This window comes from Eschrichtius robustus, chromosome 21 (assembly GCF_028021215.1).
Source record: "Eschrichtius robustus isolate mEscRob2 chromosome 21, mEscRob2.pri, whole genome shotgun sequence".
NCBI lineage: Eukaryota > Metazoa > Chordata > Mammalia > Artiodactyla > Eschrichtiidae > Eschrichtius > Eschrichtius robustus.
Window position 1 is genome coordinate 29,124,899 of NC_090844.1, and position 19,332 is coordinate 29,144,230.

Below are 19,332 nucleotides of genomic sequence, written 5' to 3' on the forward strand. Positions count from 1 at the left end.
CTTTAGAAGCAAAAGACAAGACAAAGGGATACAGACCCCAGGGAAATACCCAGTTCCCACACTACTGTGGGAGATATGGTCCAGCCCAGGTCCAGGCCCTTAGGTTCTTTGTTCTATTCACCCCCTATTTCTTTGGTATTGTCAGAAGACAAGATTCAGTTCCTGGGTGCTGGTGGAGGAGGTACAGTGGTTCCAGGGCTTCCTAAAAGTACTGAGTGAACAATTTGAGCTTAAAATTTTACCTTTTTAAAATATTTAAAAATAAATCAAACTCCATCCTGTGCTCTACACAGCCCTCTTGACTCCCTGACATTGATTTGAGGAAAGAGAGGGGGTGTCAACGTTGGAAGGGCGTCCTCACTTTCTTCCACCGCTTCGGTTTGGCTTCTGCCTTGGGTACTGTGCTGTTGGGCTTGGAGGCTGCAGTGGTCCCAGGACCCACCTGAGGAGCTGCAAAGAAGTTCCCTTTGGACATCTGGCCTGGGGGTACTTGAAAGACCTGGCTCAAGAAATCCTGAAGGTCAGCAGGAGGGGCACCTGGGGTAGCTCTCTGCCGCCCACTGGTGCCTGGCCTCCGTGAACCAAATGAGATGTGATAGGGGGCTCTGCGGGTATCTGGGGAGATTCCCACACGCTGGCATCCAGCCCACTCTGTGATGTCATACACCTTTCTCTCCATCAGCGCAAAGTAGGTGATCTTGAGGCCCAACATGCTTGACTTGGCCCAAAAGTCTCCTTCCTCAGCAGGATGCAGCCTGTTACACTCAGCACAGTATCTGGCACTCCTAGGTTCCCGGTCCATTTCAAACCTCCTATGCTTTCCCTGGCATCGGCCACACATCATAGTATTCATTGCTTCTTTGAGGTCCTCCTGCAGCTTGGACAGAAACTCATTCACTGACCGGCTCAGCTCATTCTCTGTCATTCGCTTCATCTCATATTCCTTCCGCCTTTCAGGGTTCCTGACAATGTCCCAAGCTGCCCGCCGAACCTGGAAGGCCTCCTCAGGCCGGGGATGATTATTTTTGTCAGGATGAACCATCACTGCCAGCTGCCTATAGGCCTTCTTCAGTTCAACATCCGATGCTGTGGCTTCAACCCCCAACACATGAAAAGGGTTTAGCTCATCCTCAGGAACCCCAGCCATGGTCAACAGTCGAGCCAGTTGGCAGTAGCAACCACTAGCTACAGGTGCATTCCCCTGCCTATTGGTCCTCTGCTCGACCCAAGGCAACTCCAGCCAACCCCACTGAACTATTCTTACCAGCTGCTGCCACGGCCTGCTGTCTCTCAGCAGAATCAGGCACCGCTGCCAGGTGGGAGAAGCCAGCCAAGAGAAGAGCCAGGTGGCTTTACCCCTCCGGCCTAACCGGTCATGCAGTCCCACCAGAAACCGCCAGCCCAACTGTAGACAGCCCAGTAAAAGGGCCAGAGCCAGGAGAAGCAAAGCACCCAGTAGCCTGAAACGGGTGAACAGCCCTGCCCCATAGCAAAACCCTTGGCTCGGAAATCGGGACATCACCTGGGCCCCGCCCCCCAGCCGCCCTGCCCAGACTCCCACCCAGACCCAAAAAAAGGTCCAGATCGCTGCCTTTCAGCTGCCTGCGTGCATGGATGAGATGGCCACGAGTTTCCACGTACTGCCCCACTAATACCAGCAGTTCCGTCAGCCGCCGGCAGCCTGCCCGTCCACGCTGACGCGGTTCCTCTGCCCCCGCACTCCCAGTCCTCTGCGCTTATCTGCCGGACTCCGTTTCCGACCCAGCCAGTGTTGACCAGGGGATCTGGGATCTCTGCGTCCACCCTCCCGAGTTCCCTCCTTGGCTGGAACGCGGTGCCGTCGTCTCCGGAGTGCAGGTTTCTTTCCACTGGGCACGCGTGAAGAACAACTGGGAAACTTAAGAGGTTCCCCCTCATCATATTCCTCTTCCAACTCTGCGTCTTCCCCCAAAGCTGGAGAGGTACAATGGTGGCAAAAGTTGCTAGAAGAGCTGTCTCCTCCCTCAGAACGAGGCCCTTCAGGGATTCCAGGGGTTCCCTGGAAGTTACAAGCAGATGGAATGGAAAGAAAAGAAGGCTTCCCATCCTCCTGGTAGCCAGGCTCATTCTCTCTGGAGAGTTCCTGGTCCACTCCTGACTCTTCTGAAGATGCCTCACTCTGATCAGGGTCCTCTCCATCCCTAGGGGGTCCTGGGCCCCTTGGAGGGCCGTGGCTTGGATCTGACCAGTGGGCTGGATTTGGGGGCTGTGTGTACTTAGGACTAGAGTGCTCTGTGAGGCAGCGGGTACCATTAGGAGCAGGCCCAGCTGAGTCCCTGAGTCCTGAGAATGAAAGCATGTCAGGGTCCACGGAGGGTCCTAAAGTCCTGAGGGAGGCACCACCACTGTGGTGGGCTCCACACAACCCTCCTCCTCCAGGTGCTTCCGGGCCATGACCCCAGGGCTTCCTGCGGATTTTCGGTCACAGCCATCACAGTAAGTTCTGATGCCGAAGAGCGGTGGGAACTCCTCCCCCTCGAGCAGGTGGGCCGAGGGCCAGGGGGAGCTAGAGAGCAGCTCCCCCGGCTCCGCCTCCCGTCCACTCCACACCGGGAGTTTTGATTCCCATTCATTTTGACTGAAATATATCAATGTCTACTGGGTGAGGAGAGGTGGTGGGAATTATCAAGCAAACTAGTCTTGTCTCTTTTTTTTTTTTTTCTTTCACTGAGTTGATTGAACTGAGAAGTTATTGGTCTCAGACACAGACTTATTATTTAAATAAACAAGGAGATGCTATAGAAACTGTATAGCCAGTTGATGAACTGAATATATTATTGCATCTCATGACTATTTCAGTGCCAAGATCCATGTATTCAATGCAAATACCTCGGGCTGCAATTTATAATCCGTTCTCTCATCTTGGCTCCAGAAATAGAGTGATGATTATGTTGTACTTAACTCCAAGATATTTTTAAAATCTCATGGTATTTGCCATATAATAAATGAGACACCGATCCTCAATTCTCCTGCCAAAGGGAAAATGGACACTGCTTACAATCTATCACACCCTTTCTCATATCTCCCTTACTACATCCTCACCCTAACCTAGCAGGCGACACATGGAGATGTATCATTAAAGTATATGCCTGAAAACCAAAATATTTATCCTAAAGCAAATCTAATATTCTTAAATCTGTAGCCACAGGAGGTGAAGAAACGAAGTGTGAAAGTATTTGCATTTGAAAGTACAAAGATCTTCACTATTTAGATTAACTGATAGGCAATTGCAATAAAGCTTCGATGTGTTAGAAGCCTTGTTAGGAATGTACGTATGGGAGAAACCTGTAACAGCTCTGGTCTGCTAGTCACAGGCGTGTGCTCTTAGATCTGCTACCAACTAACCGTGTGACTTCAGAAACAACACACGTGCCTATGCTTAGTTTCAGTTCATTTGCTTGTAAAATAAAAAGATTGAACTAGATTATTCCCAGGGTCTTTGCTGCTAAGAAATCCCATGTATTTTTATTTTTATTTTTATGCTTTAAAAATATTTTACAGATCTTAATATGAAACAGGATATGATTTGATTCTTGATATCATAACTATATACAATAAAAATCTGATATGACATTAAACATCCATAAGGTAAATATGAGGAATGCCATTCCTTACTGAGCATTGGCATTTAATCCTTGTCACTTTTTCACACCCCCGTAAGGACTGCATCGGTGTGCTACTTTACAGATGAGGAAACTGAAGCTGAAAGCAAATAAAGAATTTACTGTGTCACACTGTCTACTAAGAGGTGGAGCTGGGGTTAGAAGCCAGGTCTAACTGTAAAGCCTGTGCTTTACATCACACCAGGATGAATCAAGCAACAAATTAGAGTCTGGTCCTGTATTTCCAATTTCCACTTTTCTATTCCAGGAACCACTGGAACATAATAATGATACCTAATATACATGAGTCTTTCCACTGTACTAAACGCTGTTCAAAGCACTTTTGTGTGTTATGTCATTTAAATTTACAACAATCCTAAAGGGAAACAGGAGGACAAATGGACAGAGAGGTCAAAGTCACAGATGTAAGTATGAGAGTTAAGATTTGAATCCCTATGTCTAATGTTAGAGCTTTACACACAACAACTCTGGGTTTTAAATGGAAGTTCTTTCTTAAGCAAGTAGAGAAAATGCTTACAAAGCTGGGTTACTGCATTGTTATTTGAAAGAAAACCACTTCTTGGTGTCAGTCTTATTGTGGATCTAACTTTCAGGTATATCCAAAAGTAGAGTATTTTGCCAAATCACTACTCTCATGCCTTAGGTGCTCAAAAACATTTCCATCTGTTACGGCTGTGCATCTCCCTGCTTTGCCCCCTATTTTGACTTCAGTATTTATGTCTAACCTGTTCCCTTTCCGTATGTAGCCTGTGAAGGGTTCCAGAAAACTCGAATAGGTTTTTGTTTGTTTGTTTTTGGCCGTGCCACGTGGCTTGCGGGATCCTAGTTCCCTGACCAGCCAGCCGACCAGGGATCGAACCCGCGCCCCCTGCAGTGGAAGTGCGGAGTCCCAGCCACTGGACCGCCAGAGAACCCCTCTAACAGGTTTGTGCGGACCATCTCAATAGTGAAGATAGCTTCAGTATTTTCAACAGTTGCGTATTTAGTAAGTGATATGTAATTTTACATGTGTAAAATGAATCATACTTTAATGCATTTTAAAGTACAGGAACCAAGAAGTAAGTGTATATATATAAAGAAGAGACTCTTTTTGTTTGCTTTTCATATGTATCTGCACTGGGTTCTCAATTTTTTTCACATATCAAGTTGTTGTAAAGGTTGCCATAGCAGAAAAATTTAATGTTTGGGAAAGACCATTTCTTAGGTTTGCTTTTTAAGGAAAAGAGTCATTTCAAGCCCTGTTGACATGTCACTCTTCGGTAAGATTTTCATTTATACTAAACATGCCTGACGTATCATCTTCACGGTCTTCTGTGACCTGGAAATGCTAAATTGTTCATTTCCGCAGAAGGGTTATGCTTCTGGCTGTGACACAGTGAATAAATCCATCATACTTCTGTCAGAAAGTAGTATCCCAATTTAGATTTCTTAACCCAAACAGTCTTACTGTGTCCACAGATAAAAACTGACATGAAAGAAAACCAGTTATTGACTGAATTCATCAAAGGTTTCCTTTCACCATCTTCAACCAACCAGCTCATGAAATGTACCCACTTTGCTGGGCCAGATTGTATATGTCAGGATAGTCTGAAAGGTCATTTGGCCCCTGAGAATATTTTCACCTTACACAGTGAAAAGTCAAGTGGCATTTACCCCTATTACCTCCTTAATGTAATAAATATTGGCCACTGATCTTGATTATTTAGCCTCCGAAATGATACAACCCTAACCCTAACCCTAATACCTCCGCAGCTCCACAGAACTGCTTGTTTTAGCTGCAATGCTCACACTCACTTTTCTCTTTCAAACCTTTGCATAAATATCACTTTCTCTGTGAGGCTTGATCTGATCAGATCATTTTAACCTACCCCTGTACTCTCTATCTCTTCCCAATTCATTCTTCTCAACAGCGCTATTACATCTGATGTTCCATATATTTTTCTTCTTTTTAGTGCTCCCCACATGAATATATGAATTCCATAAGGGCAGAGAGTTTTGACTCTTTTGCTCACTGCCATTTCCCTAGTTCCTAGCACAGTGCCTGGCCCATAGTAGGTGCTCAGTAAGGATTTATTGAACAAGCGAGGGAATGATATCCCCCCAAATAAAGGCTTGTAACATTTTTGGTATATCCTGTAATGTCCCAGATTTATATCTAAATATATCTTCTTATCAGGGATAGTCTACCAAGGGATTATTTTCTTCTCAAAACAATAACAAATATGTTCATTGGAACATTTGGCATCTTTTTTCAAAGATCTCAAAAGTCCAGAAACCTGGGAGTTGCACAGTTTGTGTCCTACTCTTGATCCACCATTGTCTCCAGCTGACTTTGTTCAAATCACTTAGATGTCAACTGCTCAAGAAAGTAAAATCTAGGCTAGAGGCTGCCATTCATAAAATAAATGATATTACATGTGAATAAATACAGGCTTACATTAAAAAAAAATCACTTAGATCTCAGAACCTCAGTTTTATGGGAATGTAAATTAAAGGACATAAGCTAAATGATGCCTAGTTTTGTTCCACACTCTGAAATTCTATGATTCTTAGGATATTTTCTTCCATCTACTCAATGTTTTCAGCATTTCCTGTGTATAGAATATGTACTGGTTGATAAATAGACAAAATACAAAACCTAAGTGCTTACTCAATAGATATAGAAAATAAGGAATCAGGCAGATCTATTGATATTATCCAGGTTTTTATATGTAAATTTATGTGAAAGTTATTCAAAAAGTCAAATGCTTCCTTGCCATCACCTCCAACATTGACACTTCTGAACCTGTGAATTACACCCTACATAAGCACGGCTCCACGATTCTTTTTTTTATCTAGATTACAAAACCACTGAACTGTCTTTTCATCTCAGATGCTCTACTGAACATACTATACAATTTTTCAACACCATAATTTGATCTGAGAACATCTGCAAAAATTCTGTCGCACATTTTTTCCACTTCTCAGCACTTGACTTCTGAGCCTCTCCATATCAGGCATTCTTGCACAGTTTCTGTGACATTTTATTGAGCAAACCACCAGAAACACTTCTGTAGAGCTCCAATAGGACCAGAAAATGAATCTGATTAACGACATTGTTAACGGAATTCTTAATTACCTGCTCAACCTATGGATCAATCTGTTCTTTTAGAAATAAGAATCTTATGGCATTTCCCCCACTGTTATTCCTTATTTGAAATTCTTCTTATATATAATCAAGATTATCCCATGCATCTATTTATTTCCCCAAATAATCTAAGTTTCTGGGAAGAACTGCAAGCCTTTCCCTGTGGTTGGTGTTTGAAAAAGTGAGGAAGTTTAACTAAACATTAAAATTTTACCTCAGTCATGCACACATAAAACCTGATGTGCGCTTTCTCTTGTTGTATTTGTTTATTCTATGCCTATTAGTCTTCCAGGTCTCATTTCCTCTTTTCCCCAGAAATTCAGCAAGAAATGCCACCATGTCCTTTGATTCCTGCCCCCCTCATTTTCCTCCCTCCTTTATTACTTGCATCCTAATATTCATTTATTTCCATCTTATTTTCTTATGGATTTCTAGCTATCTGCAACTTTCCTCTATTCTATTTATCCTTGGAGGATTTTATTTTTTATTTTCTGGTTCTGACAGTCTGGGTGGCTTGAACAACAGAAACTTATTTTCTCTCAATCCTGGAGGCTAGAAATTCAAGACCAAGGTGTCAACAGGGTTGGTTTCTTCTGAGGCCTCTTCACTTGGCTGTAGATGGGCGGCTTCTCTCTGTATCTTCAGAAGGTCTTCCCATTTTGTGAATCTGTGTCCTAATCTTTTATTCTTATAAGGATACCAGCTATATTGGATTAGGGCCCATCCACACGGCCTCATTTTACCTTAATCATCACTTTAAGTACCCTTTCTCCAAATACAGTGACATTCTAAGGCACTAGGGGTTGAGATTCAACATATAAATTTTGGGGGAAACAATTCAGCCTATAACCGGTTCCCTCCTTTTTCTTTCCCTTTGGTTATTCAGCTACTATTTTTCTGTGCTTTCCTATTTTATTTTTTATAATTTGTATTTTTACTCTGGTCTCTATTCTTTTTTTTAAAGACTTTGGAAAGTCCCTTTTTTTTTTTTTAAATGATTTTTTAAAAAAATTTATTTATTTCTATTTATGGCTGTGTTGGGTCTTCGTTTCTGTGCGAGGGCTTTCTCCAGTTGTGGCAAGCGGGGGCCACTCTTCATCGCGGTGCGCGGGCCTCTCACTATCGTGGCCTCTCTTGTTGCGGAGCACAGGCTCCAGACACGCAGGCTCAGTAATTGTGGCTCACGGGCCCAGCCGCTCCGCGGCATGTGGGATCTTCCCAGACCAGGGCTCGAACCCGTGTCCCCTGCATTGGCAGGCAGACTCTCAACCACTGCGCCACCAGGGAAGCCCTGGTCTCTATTCTTTAGACCTATCCCCTTTCATGCCTCACGGACAATCTTATTCCCATTAATCTCCAAGGCCACTCACTGCCTAGAATCCCAGCAATAACAAACCTTTGTAACTTTTGGTTTTGAGACTAAAGAAAGGAGTTAGAAGATAAGACATGAAAGTGATGTATGCCTACTCCACCCTGAACCAAATGCTGGGAGGTCTTTTCCAGCCAGCCTACTGCCACAGCCAAGAACAAAAAGGGAGGCAAAAGGCCAGGCTGCCAGATTTTATCTTTGTGTTTCCATGAAGGACTAGAAAGATATTATCAATTTTGTTCACTTCAGACTTGCTGCTGACTCTTCACTTAATAACTGAGCAGAAATACATCTGCTCTTTCATTGCCACTGTCTTTGCAGAAGGAAATGCTATGATCTTACCTCATGAAGTACTGCTCAGTGATTGTGTAGCTGCAGAACTCCGGAGAAGCTCTCCTTGCTTTTCTTACTCAGAGGAATGGGGAGACCAACATTCAGTCCCTGATTAACCGCTTCCTCTTTCAGTGTCCACCTCCATTCTCTTGCCCCAAGTGTTTGTTGAATCTGAGCCTTCATTCTTTCTCCCAGTCGAGAGTACAAGAGAGAGGCTACTACTCTTGGGACGTATCCTGCTGTGTTCAGTCAGTCCTGAGTTTCCCAGCAGGCAGAGAAGACATATGCTTAGGGCACTCCGCAAAGCAGGAGCAGCAAAATGATGTTTGAAAGAGTCTTAGGTTTAATAATGATTTTTCCTAAGAAAACCATAAAATGAGAAATCTTTGGGGGGAAATTAGATCTTTATTGGACTTTCTTACTTTTATTTTACATCTTGGTATTATTATTTTGTAATTTTTAATTACATATCTGGGAAGAATGGGTGCAACACAAGCTGCTCAGTGCCATTCTTTCTAATTGTCTTGGCCCAGCTTGTTTTCTATTTAAAGTGCAGTCAGAAATGATTAATTCTTCATTTTAAGAAGCTTGAGTACAAAGTGTTTTAAGTGCTCTTGACTGGAGTTAGTTTTCAAAGGCATTGAGTTTGAGTCATTGATAAAAGGAATGATTCAGAATAGTCACTGTTTCTGGGCTTGTAGCATTTTTATTTCATTGTGAATTGTACAAATATTTTTTCAAACGCCCTTAAATTCATACCTATTGATGTCTTGAGGTATTTAGTTCATGGGAACCAATCCAAAATAAATTCTTAGGATGCTTCCCCAAGGATTAAAGCTATAGAGTGATAGCTCAGTCCTTGGCCTGACCCCATCTGGAGGCTTGGGCTCCGTGTAGACTCTAGGACATATCCTCTTCCCATCAGGGAGAATTTAAAGAACTCTAGGTTCAGAGTAAAGGAACCATCAAATTAGCCTCTTTGCCCCTCTTGGTCTCAAGGTCCAGTAACTGAGTTCCAGTACTGGTAAACTTTCAACTTCCCAGACCCTCTGGGATTGTAGCCTTTCTCCCACTCTTACCAAAAAACTTGCTTTCAACTCTTGAATTACAGTGTCTCTTCACCAACAGAAGCTCATTCAATTTAAAGACAACACTGGGGAGGACTTACAGCACATATTAGCTCTGTTTTTTCTAAGTAACAGCACATATTAGCTCTGTTTTTTCTAAGTATCTTCTACTAGTTCTACTAGTGAGGAAATTAAAGCTCAGTGATTTGCCCCAAATCCCACATCTTGAAGCGAAATCTTCTGATTTGGCATGTATTGTTCTAATCTCAGCTCTACTTTTTCTCCCAAACAGACCCCTATACCCTATAGATAGTGTGCTTCCTGTTTTCCACAAATAATTTGACACCCAATTAAAGTAGAAAATTTCTAATGGGATTTAGACACCCAGTGATTATTCAAAGCAAAAATTAGAAAGAAGAGTCAAAGCATCTCGTCTGGATGTTGGAGCAGCTAAATGCCCTCAGAATCCAATACAGACTCCAGGCTTCCTTGTGGAGAAGAGGAAGCTAGTACTGGCACCTACTTGCCACCTCTTGCCCCACTCTTGCCCTTATTACATCACTTACAAAAGCACAAGGTTGAAAGTCTAATGCCGATTCTTGTCCACGCAAACTGAAGGTGCCTTTGGTTTAACTTCCCTTGCGTAGCAATTTATAATACTATTTTTGTGTTGAACACTACAAAGAACAGAATGTAAAGTAAATACTAGAATAATTTAAGAGTCAATGTTGCATTTACTAGGATTCTGCCTTTAGTTTATCTAAATATTTTCCGCCCAAATGAACTTTAAATGACTTGTATACAGTGTATATCCCCATCTCTACAAGAACCACTTGAATAACGTTGTAATTAATATGCACAGTCACAGAAATGTGTCCCATGAATATAAATACACTCTCCACATAGTGTACCTACATTTATACTTATTCTCTAAAATAAGCATCAACTGACAAAGCCGGAGTGATGTGTACAATCGGTAGCAGAATACTGAGCATGCAAAATGTGCTAAAAAAGACGCATATGTGGTGGAGCCAGTGTTGAGTATGTAGCAACACGAGTGATGGGAGTCCTCTGTAGTAAAGTCCACTGGATGGGGGGCATCTTGCTGTGTGAAAAGCTTGCAATGTGTGAACACTGACATATAACAGTTGTAGGAGCAAATGATTTAAATGAATCTCTACTAAAACCTCCAGAGGTCTATAACTGATTTTTAGTTTTAGTTTTACATCAGAGCAAAGCAAGAACAATTGAAAGAACTTCTTAAGGCAGAACTTCCTTTTTGCTGCTGGATGTGTCACTTGCTTGGAAAAGGGCTAAATGGTCAGAGCGCCAGCATGCTAGCTTTCCCAGCAGGCAAGGAGGAAGAAGGAGGGTTTATGAGTGGCCTCGGGTCCGGTCTTCTGTAAGATAATACCTGTGACAAGCGGGGAGGGGGCTGGTGCCCATCCTCACAGTGTGGTCGGAAATAGGAACAGGAAACGTGAAGCATTTTCCTCAATTAGTTTTATTTTACAGATGTGCAGTGTGAGATCCCAAAAAGCAGTGTAACTGACTTAGGATCGCACAATTAGTGAATGGCAAATCCAGGGCCGTATCTGGACTTCAGAATCCTCTGCCTCTACGTGTTTGGTGTTTGGAGACAAGGTAGGAGATGAAGATATTCAACTGAAATTCAATACATGAGGCTACAGAGTAATTCACATCCAAAAAGTCTTTACTGACACACTGACCTCCAAAAAATGAGGTAGAAAGTGAGCACTGATATCCAAGGGACCAATTACCATTAAGAAACCTGTTCTTTCCATCTGCTCCAAGAGCTGTTCGTAGAAAGTGAGCACTGATATCCAAGGGACCAATTACCATTAAGAAACCTGTTCTTTCCATCTGCTCCAAGAGCTGTTCGCACCCAGCTTCACATACTCGCAGGCCTTCAATCAATGGTAACAGGCCACTCATCTGTTAACAGTCGTAAGGCAGGGGCAGAATTTCTGGGTCTGGAAGGATCTGAGGATCTATCCCATCACAGAAGTCTTCCTTGCAATATTACTAAGAGGTGAGGATGATTTCGCCTCTATTCTAGAACTTGCAGTGGCAGAAGCTAGCTATATTCTGAAACAGTGCGATCCATCGAATTGTGCTATTTGTATGGAAATTGGAGATTAGGGCTACAAAGTATGGTCGCATCTGCATCTTGAGTTCTGCAGGACAATGTCTTCTGAGCAAAGAGAGTACTAACCCAATGCCCTCCCCCAAGCTGTTCCATTATACTCAGGTCTCAATGATGGGGACCATTTCTTATTTTTCTTTGTGTCCTTGATATTTAGAATGAATAATGAGTGCCTTGTTGTATCTATCTCCAAATCAGGGCTGTCTCAAACAGCCTTTCACTTCACTTGTGCCCTGCAAGTGACAGTGTCTACCTGGACGAAGGGGGGTTCCTTGTACAGTAGCACCTCTGTCTCCCAAACCAGATATCAGTGGGGCTGTCAGCAGTAGCAGGAGAAAAGCGGGGGAAGTTCAGCTTTTGCCAAAGTACACAGACACTGTGTAGGCCAGTGGTGGCCCTAGAGGCAATATGTATATGCTGCTAGACATCAAGAGAGAACTGAGAAGAAAAAGCTGTAAGAAAAGAATACTAACCAAGGTCCTGAAGCCCAGAAGTGGTTTCTCCAGTGTGGGAAGTATTGACATATTAACCGATCCTTTGGTCTTACACCACCAGTGAACTTCTGCCCTCAACAAAAGCAAAACGTTTCTGGACCCTTTTAAGGATGAAAGGAAGAGTCAGTTTGGACAACCCCAAAGGTGAAAGTGAAGACTGCATTGCTAAAGGCACACTATTCTGAGGGGATTGCGAGCAATGTAGCAACATACCAGACTCCTTAAGTGTCTAGCTCCAACCTAACTTCCCAGCCTCATTTCCTACAGTTTAGACCCCTCCCTTGCCTTACTCACCACTCCCCTTCATCAAACTGATGCCATCTGTGTTCCAGACACACTCTGCTTCTCACCGTTGCACAAACAACAGGCTCTTTTTCATCCCTCTGTGTTAAGCTATTCCCTCCTATTAGTCTAGCTTCTTCCCTGGAATTGACGTGGCATGTTCCCATCCACAATCCTGACCCAGCTCAGAGGTTATTGCCTGTGGGGATATGCCCTCCCCCAAGCTGTTCCATTATACTCAGGTCTCAATGATGGGACCATTTCTTATTTCTCTTTGTGTCCTTGATATTTAGAATGAATAATGAGTACCTTGTTGTATCTATCTCCAAATCAGGGCTGTCTCAGTCTTTAACTGGACTTTGCTTTCATGTGGCTATAATTTCCCTACACTATCTTACACTTGGTTTATTGGCATATTCTTGAAATTCCAAATCTTTAGAACTTCAGTTTCCTTATCTAAAATTGAAGCAAAGATGTAAATATATCATAGGTTCAGAGGATTAAATGAGATCATGTATGTATAATATTTAGCAAAGTACCTGGTATATTAGCAGGGGCTAGATTATTATTGGTTTATATTCCATTCCCATGGTGCACATGCTTTTAAAAGACTGAACTTCTAAAACGAAATCAGGAAACCAATGACATTAAACTAGAAGGACAATAAGTGTAAAGTCAAAGAAAAACATGAATTTTGCTTTAAATTGTGACCCATATCTATCACAGCAAATATTTGTTTCTTTGACATTTTGGGGAACTCACTTCCAGTTCTCAAATTCCATGAATGCCTTTCAAAGACTCAGCACCATTAATTCTAACTAGAAGTGAGGCACGTAGTGTGTGGGTAGATAGCTGGTTTACTCTTCATCCGTTTTCCGCTGTAGCTTCTTACATAAGCTAAATATCTGCCTTATAGAGGAAGCCTGCTCAATGTAGAGTCTAAATATTTCATATCATATTTAAAATCCGTAATCACTGCTCTGGATTTAGTTGGCATTGGGATCAGACTATCATCATCTTCCACATAAAATTCACTTTATTATAATATTAGGTCATAGGTAATGATTTAAGCTTTTCCTTCATGAGGCTCACTCACCTCCATTCCTCAGAGACCCCATTTGCATCATGTTTTTAAATTCTATGTAGCTTAACTTAAAATCACTCTAAAGCTTATTAAAATGGGACCCCAAATATGTTTTCTAGTTCATGAAAACCAGTATCATTGCCACATCCATATGATTCAAAGAATAAGTTTACACCGATCCAGATCTGTTGCCATTATTTGTCAGGCTGAGAGCTGTTGATTATTAATGGTAATTACTTGCGTAAGGAATCCCTCCCCGGGTTCTGAATTTTAAATCACAGCACCTCCAGGTTTGCTGGCAGAGGCTATTCCTCGAACCGAAGAAAGAAGGAGGGAACAGAAGCAACAGGTCTTTCCCCTGGGAGGCCTTTGGGGGGATGGATGAAATCACAGATAGTCTTTAACCAAATGCCAAGCCTACCTGACAGACTCCGCACAGCAACTCACAGGGTCCAGGAGCAAGAGCAATGCATCTTAAACATACTCCCAGCCGTCGGTCTGTCGGTAACAAATTAGACTTGTCACTTTATCCAAGCAGATTCAGTGAAGACGTTACCAGTGTTAATGATCTGTGCTCGCCATGGGAAGAAGAAGCAGGAATCTGAGTCTGGTGGTGCCCAGGGACAGCTTTCAGTTTCTTTTCATTTCTCTTCTCTTGGCTGCATGGTAGCATCACAAGTGAGGCTTTTCCACCATCATCCTTCTCTCAAGTTTGAAAAATGTCAGATGGTATGAAAGTCTGTTATATATTCTGCTCCTCTGTAGACAGGCCAGCACTTACCCACTGTTTACTCCTATGCCTGAGTTTGATTTAGGAAGGTCAGGGGAATTAACCTCTAAGAAGAGTGTGCCTGTAAACAAAGGGCTTGTTTTACAGGATGCAGGTTCTCCTAGGTTGTCCACGGACACGGAATGTTTTAAAAAGAGAGTGTTTTCAACAGGATCCACACTCCCCTGGACTTTGCTTCTGCTGAATCCCGTTTCTAAAGAAAAGAACTTGAAACTAAAGGACAAGCAGGATCCCAGTGTTACAGTGATGAACTGTCTACACAGAGCATCTCCACCTTTAAGAAGGAAACTACTTTAATTCATCCCCAATAATTAAAGATGTTTCTCTAATGTATAGATGCAATGCCTTTGATAAGTACTCTTGGCTTTCCTCAAGCATTTTTTTTAAAACTTGCTCAGAAAAACAAATGACAGTAAAACAGGATGTCTCTCCACCCCAATCACAACCTTGTACATTGTAGTAGATACGTAATAGATCATGGAAATCAATCCGACTTAATCTGCTAAGCTCCAGCAATTATTTCAGTGACCCAACCAAAATTGGAAAAAAAAAAATTAATGTTGATGGCTCAGGCTGAAACTGGTTGAAAATTTTAATTTGCCAAATACCCACAGAGACAACTAAATATAAGACAGGTTAAATGTTGCATTATATTAAAGGACATAATGAGTTTCAGAGAGAAGACTCTCAGGCTGAGTATACTGAAATTGGGCTGTTTATCAACTAAAGTCTTCTGAGTTTATCAATAGCTTCACACTTGCCTTTGAAAATAAGCAGTCCCTCCCACAAATGGAAGGTCTGGACCCAGCAATCCGCAAATGAGTTTGTAGAAACCATAATCAAGGATGATTCAGGAGGGAAATCTATTTTATGTTCTCTGTACTATGGGCTGTTCATTAACTGTTATGAGTCTTTGGGTTGTGGGAAAAAAACAGATCCATGGGAAAAGAGCACGAATCAAAGGGACAAAAACTGCTGTGCTCATTTTCCTGTAGACTTACAGAGTCAGGTTTGCTTTCAAGACCTGAGTTTGCAGGAGCCTGGTAGCTGGAAGAACACCAAGAATGAAGGGATAACAAAACCACGAAAGCCCAAACAGGCAGTTCCAAGGAAGGCTTTCAGAAGCAGCTCTAGTTAATTCTCACCCCTTCTTTAGTCCAAGCCAGCGCCTGCCCAGCACCAAGGCAGTGGAGCTGGGTGATCATCTCTCACTGTAGGCTAACACCTTCTCTGCTTTGATTTTCTGGGCTTTGAAGTGTTTTACTGCACACACACACACACACACACAGCTGAATTTCTACAGGGCAAACTTCAGTTGTTGGTTTTTTTTCAGGAGTTTTTTTCTTTTTTTCCCCCTTTTTCTTCTTGCCCCTTTCTCATCTATATTTCTTCAGCATGCATTTTCCTTCTTAGAGCTGTCATTCCTAACTAGCCATTCTTAGTCAAGAGATAACTAAGTTCTGTGAGGCATCACCCACTGGGAACCTCGCCTCCGTGCAAGCGGGTCTGAATTGCAGGCTGGCTGCATTTTTGATGAGTCCCTGAACATAATGTACTATCAACCGGGGATGGAGGAAGCCAGTGGCATTAGGACTGAGAGGCTCAAGGAACATATTTTTCAGACATATTGGATTTTGCAGAGTCTGCATTGGATTTCGCCCCACAGGTAACCTACTTATTTTTTCCTTTAATGTCCAGGCCTTTGTGGATATAAGAGGGCCTGAAACCATAGGAGAAAGTGACAATGAAGCCTTTTAAAATTCAGCTTAAAACCCAAGATGCAAAGAAAAATCTAAATGGATGGCAATTCTGAGGAAGGGAGTGGCAGGACATACTTAAGTGATGAAAGGGAAAAACCTACAACCAAGATTACTCTACCCAGCAAGGATCTCATTCAACTTGACAGAGAAATTAAAACCTTTACAGACAAGCAAAAGCTAAGAGAATTCAGCACCACCAAACCAGCTTTACAACAAATGCTAAAGGAAATTCTCTAGGCAGGAAACACAAGAGAAGGAAAAGACCTACAATAACAAACCCAAAACAATTAAGAAAATGGTAATAGGAACATACATATTGATAATTACCTTAAATGTAAATGGATTAAATGCTCCCACCAAAAGACACAGACTGGCTGAATGGATACAAAAACAAGACCCGTATATATGCTGTCTACAAGAGACCCACTTCAGACCTAGGGACACATACAGACTGAAAGTGAGGGGATGGAAAAAGATATTCCTTGCAACTAGAAATCAAAAGAAAGCTGGAGTAGCAATTCTCATATCAGACAAAATAGACTGTACAATAAAGACTATTACAAGAGACAAAGAAGGACACTACAAGATGATCAAGGTATCAATCCAAGAAGATATAACAATTGTAAATATTTATGCACCCAACATAGGAGCACATCAATACATAAGGCAAATGCTAACAGCCAGAAAAGGGGAAATCGACAGTAACACAATCATAGTAGGGGACTTTAACACCCTACTTTCACCAATGGACAGATCAACTAAAATGAAAATAAATAAGAAAACACAAGCTTTAAATGATACATTAAACAAGATGCACTTTATTTATAGGACATCCCATCCAAAAACAACAGAATACACTTTCTTCTCAAGTGCTCATGGAACATTCTCCAGGATAGATCATATCTTGGGTCAGAAATCAAGCCTTGGTAAATTTAAGAAGATTGAAATCGTATCAAGTATCTTTTCTGACCACAACACTATGAGACTAGATATCAATTACAGGAAAAAAACTAAAAAATACAAACATTTGGAGGCTAAACAATACATGACTGAATAACCAAGAAATCACTGAAGAAATCAAAGAGGAAATCAAAAAATACCTAGAAACAAATGACAATGAAAACACGATGGCCCAAAACCTATGGGATGCAACAAAAGCAGTTCTAAGAGGGAACTTTATATCACTAAAATCCTACCTCAAGAAACAAGAAAAATCTCAAATAAACAACCTAACCTTACACCTAAACCAATTAGAAAAAGAAGAACAAAACCCCAAAGTTAGCAGAAGGAAAGAAATCATAAAGATCAGATCAGAAGTAAATGAAAAAGAAATGAAGGAAATGATAGCAAAGATCAATAAAACTAAAAGCTGGTTCTTTGAGAAGATAAACAAAATTGACAATCCATTAGCCAGACTCATCAAGAAAAAAAGGGAGAAGACTCAAATCAACAGAATTAGAAATGAAAAAGGAGAAGTAACCACTGACACTGCAGAAATACAGAGGATCATGAGAGATTACTACAAGCAACTATATGCCAATAAAATGGACAACCTGGAAGAAACAGACAAATTCTTAGAAAAGCACAACCTTACAAGACTGAACAAGGAAGACACAGAAAATATAAACAGACCAACCACAAGCACTGAAATTGAAACTGTGATTAAAAATCTTCCAACAAACAAAAGCCCAGGATCAGATGGCTTCACAGGCAAATTCCATCAAACATTTAGAGAAGAGTTAACACCTATCCTTCTCAAACTCTTCCAAAATATATCAGAGGGAGGAACACTCCCAAACTCATTCTACAAGGCCACCATCACCCTGATACCAAAACCAGACAAAGATGTCACAAAAAAAGAAAACTACAGGCCAATATCACTGATGAACATAGATGCAAAAAATCCTCAACAAAATACTAGCAAACAGAATCCAACAGCACATTAAAAGGATCATACACCATGATCAAGTGGGGTTTATCCCAGGGATGCAAGGATTCTTCAATATATGCAAATCAATCAATGTGACACACCATATTAACAAATTGAAGGATAAAAACCATATGATCATCTCAATAGATGCAGAAATAGCTTTCGACAAAATTCAACACCCATTTATGATGAAAACTCTCCAGAAAGTAGGCATAGAGGGAACTTTCCTCAACATAATAAAGGCCATATATGACAAACCCACAGCCAACATCGTTGTCAATGGTGAAAAACTGAAACCATTTCCACTAAGATCAGGAACAAGACAAGGTTGCCCACTCTCACCACTATTATTCAACATAGTTTTGGAAGGTTTAGCCACAGCAATTAGAGAAGAAAAAGAAATAAAAGGAATCCAAATCAGAAAAGAAGAAGTAAAACTGTCACAGTTTGCAGATGACATGATACTATACATAGAGAATCCTAAAGATGTTACCAGAAAACTACTAGAGCTAATCTATGAATTTGGTAAAGTAGCAGGATACAAAATTAATGCACAGCAATCTCTTGCATTCCTATACACTAATGATAAAAAATCTGAAAGAGAAATTAAGGAAACACTCCCATTCACCATTGCAACAAAAAGAATAAAATACCTAGGAATAAACCTACCTAAGGAGACAAAAGACCTGTATGCAGAAAACTCTAAGACACTGATGAAAGAAATTAAAGATGATACAAAGAGATGGAGAGAAATATCATGTTCTTGGATTGGAAGAATCAACATTGTGAAAATGACTTAGTAACCAAAGCAAACTACAGATTCAATGCAATCCCTATCAAACTACAATGGCATTTTTCACAGAACTAGAACAAAAAATTTCACAATTTATATGGAAACACAAAAGACCCCGAATAGCCAAAGCAATCTTGAGAAAGAAAAACAGAGCTGGAGGAATCAGGCTCCCTGACTTCAGACTATACTACAAAGCTACAGTAGTCAAGACAGTATGGTACTGGCACAGATACAGAAATCTAGATCAACGAAACAGGATAGAAAGCCCAGAGATAAACCCACGCACTTATGGTCACCTTATCTTTGATAAAGGAGGCAAGAATATACAATGGAGAAAAGACAGTCTCTTCAGTAAGTGGTGCTGGGAAAACTGGACAGCTACGTGTAAAAGAATGAAGTTAGAACACTCCCTAACACCATACACAAAAATAAACTTGAAATGGATTAAAGACCTAAATGTAAGGGCAGACACCA

The 19,332-nt window shown here is 41.4% G+C and overlaps 1 protein-coding gene across 1 annotated transcript in view; it reads right to left on the reverse strand.

Annotated features, from left to right (window-relative positions):
- Positions 1-337: 337 nt before the first annotated feature.
- LOC137755874 (dnaJ homolog subfamily C member 14-like) overlaps positions 338-19,332 on the reverse strand; it is a 42,948-nt gene continuing 23,953 nt past the window's right edge. The window contains 4 exon segments of the mRNA XM_068531993.1: positions 338-1,567; positions 1,569-1,717; positions 1,720-2,447; positions 8,501-8,567. Of these exon segments, the coding sequence (XP_068388094.1) occupies positions 338-1,567; positions 1,569-1,717; positions 1,720-2,447; positions 8,501-8,567 (2,174 nt within the window).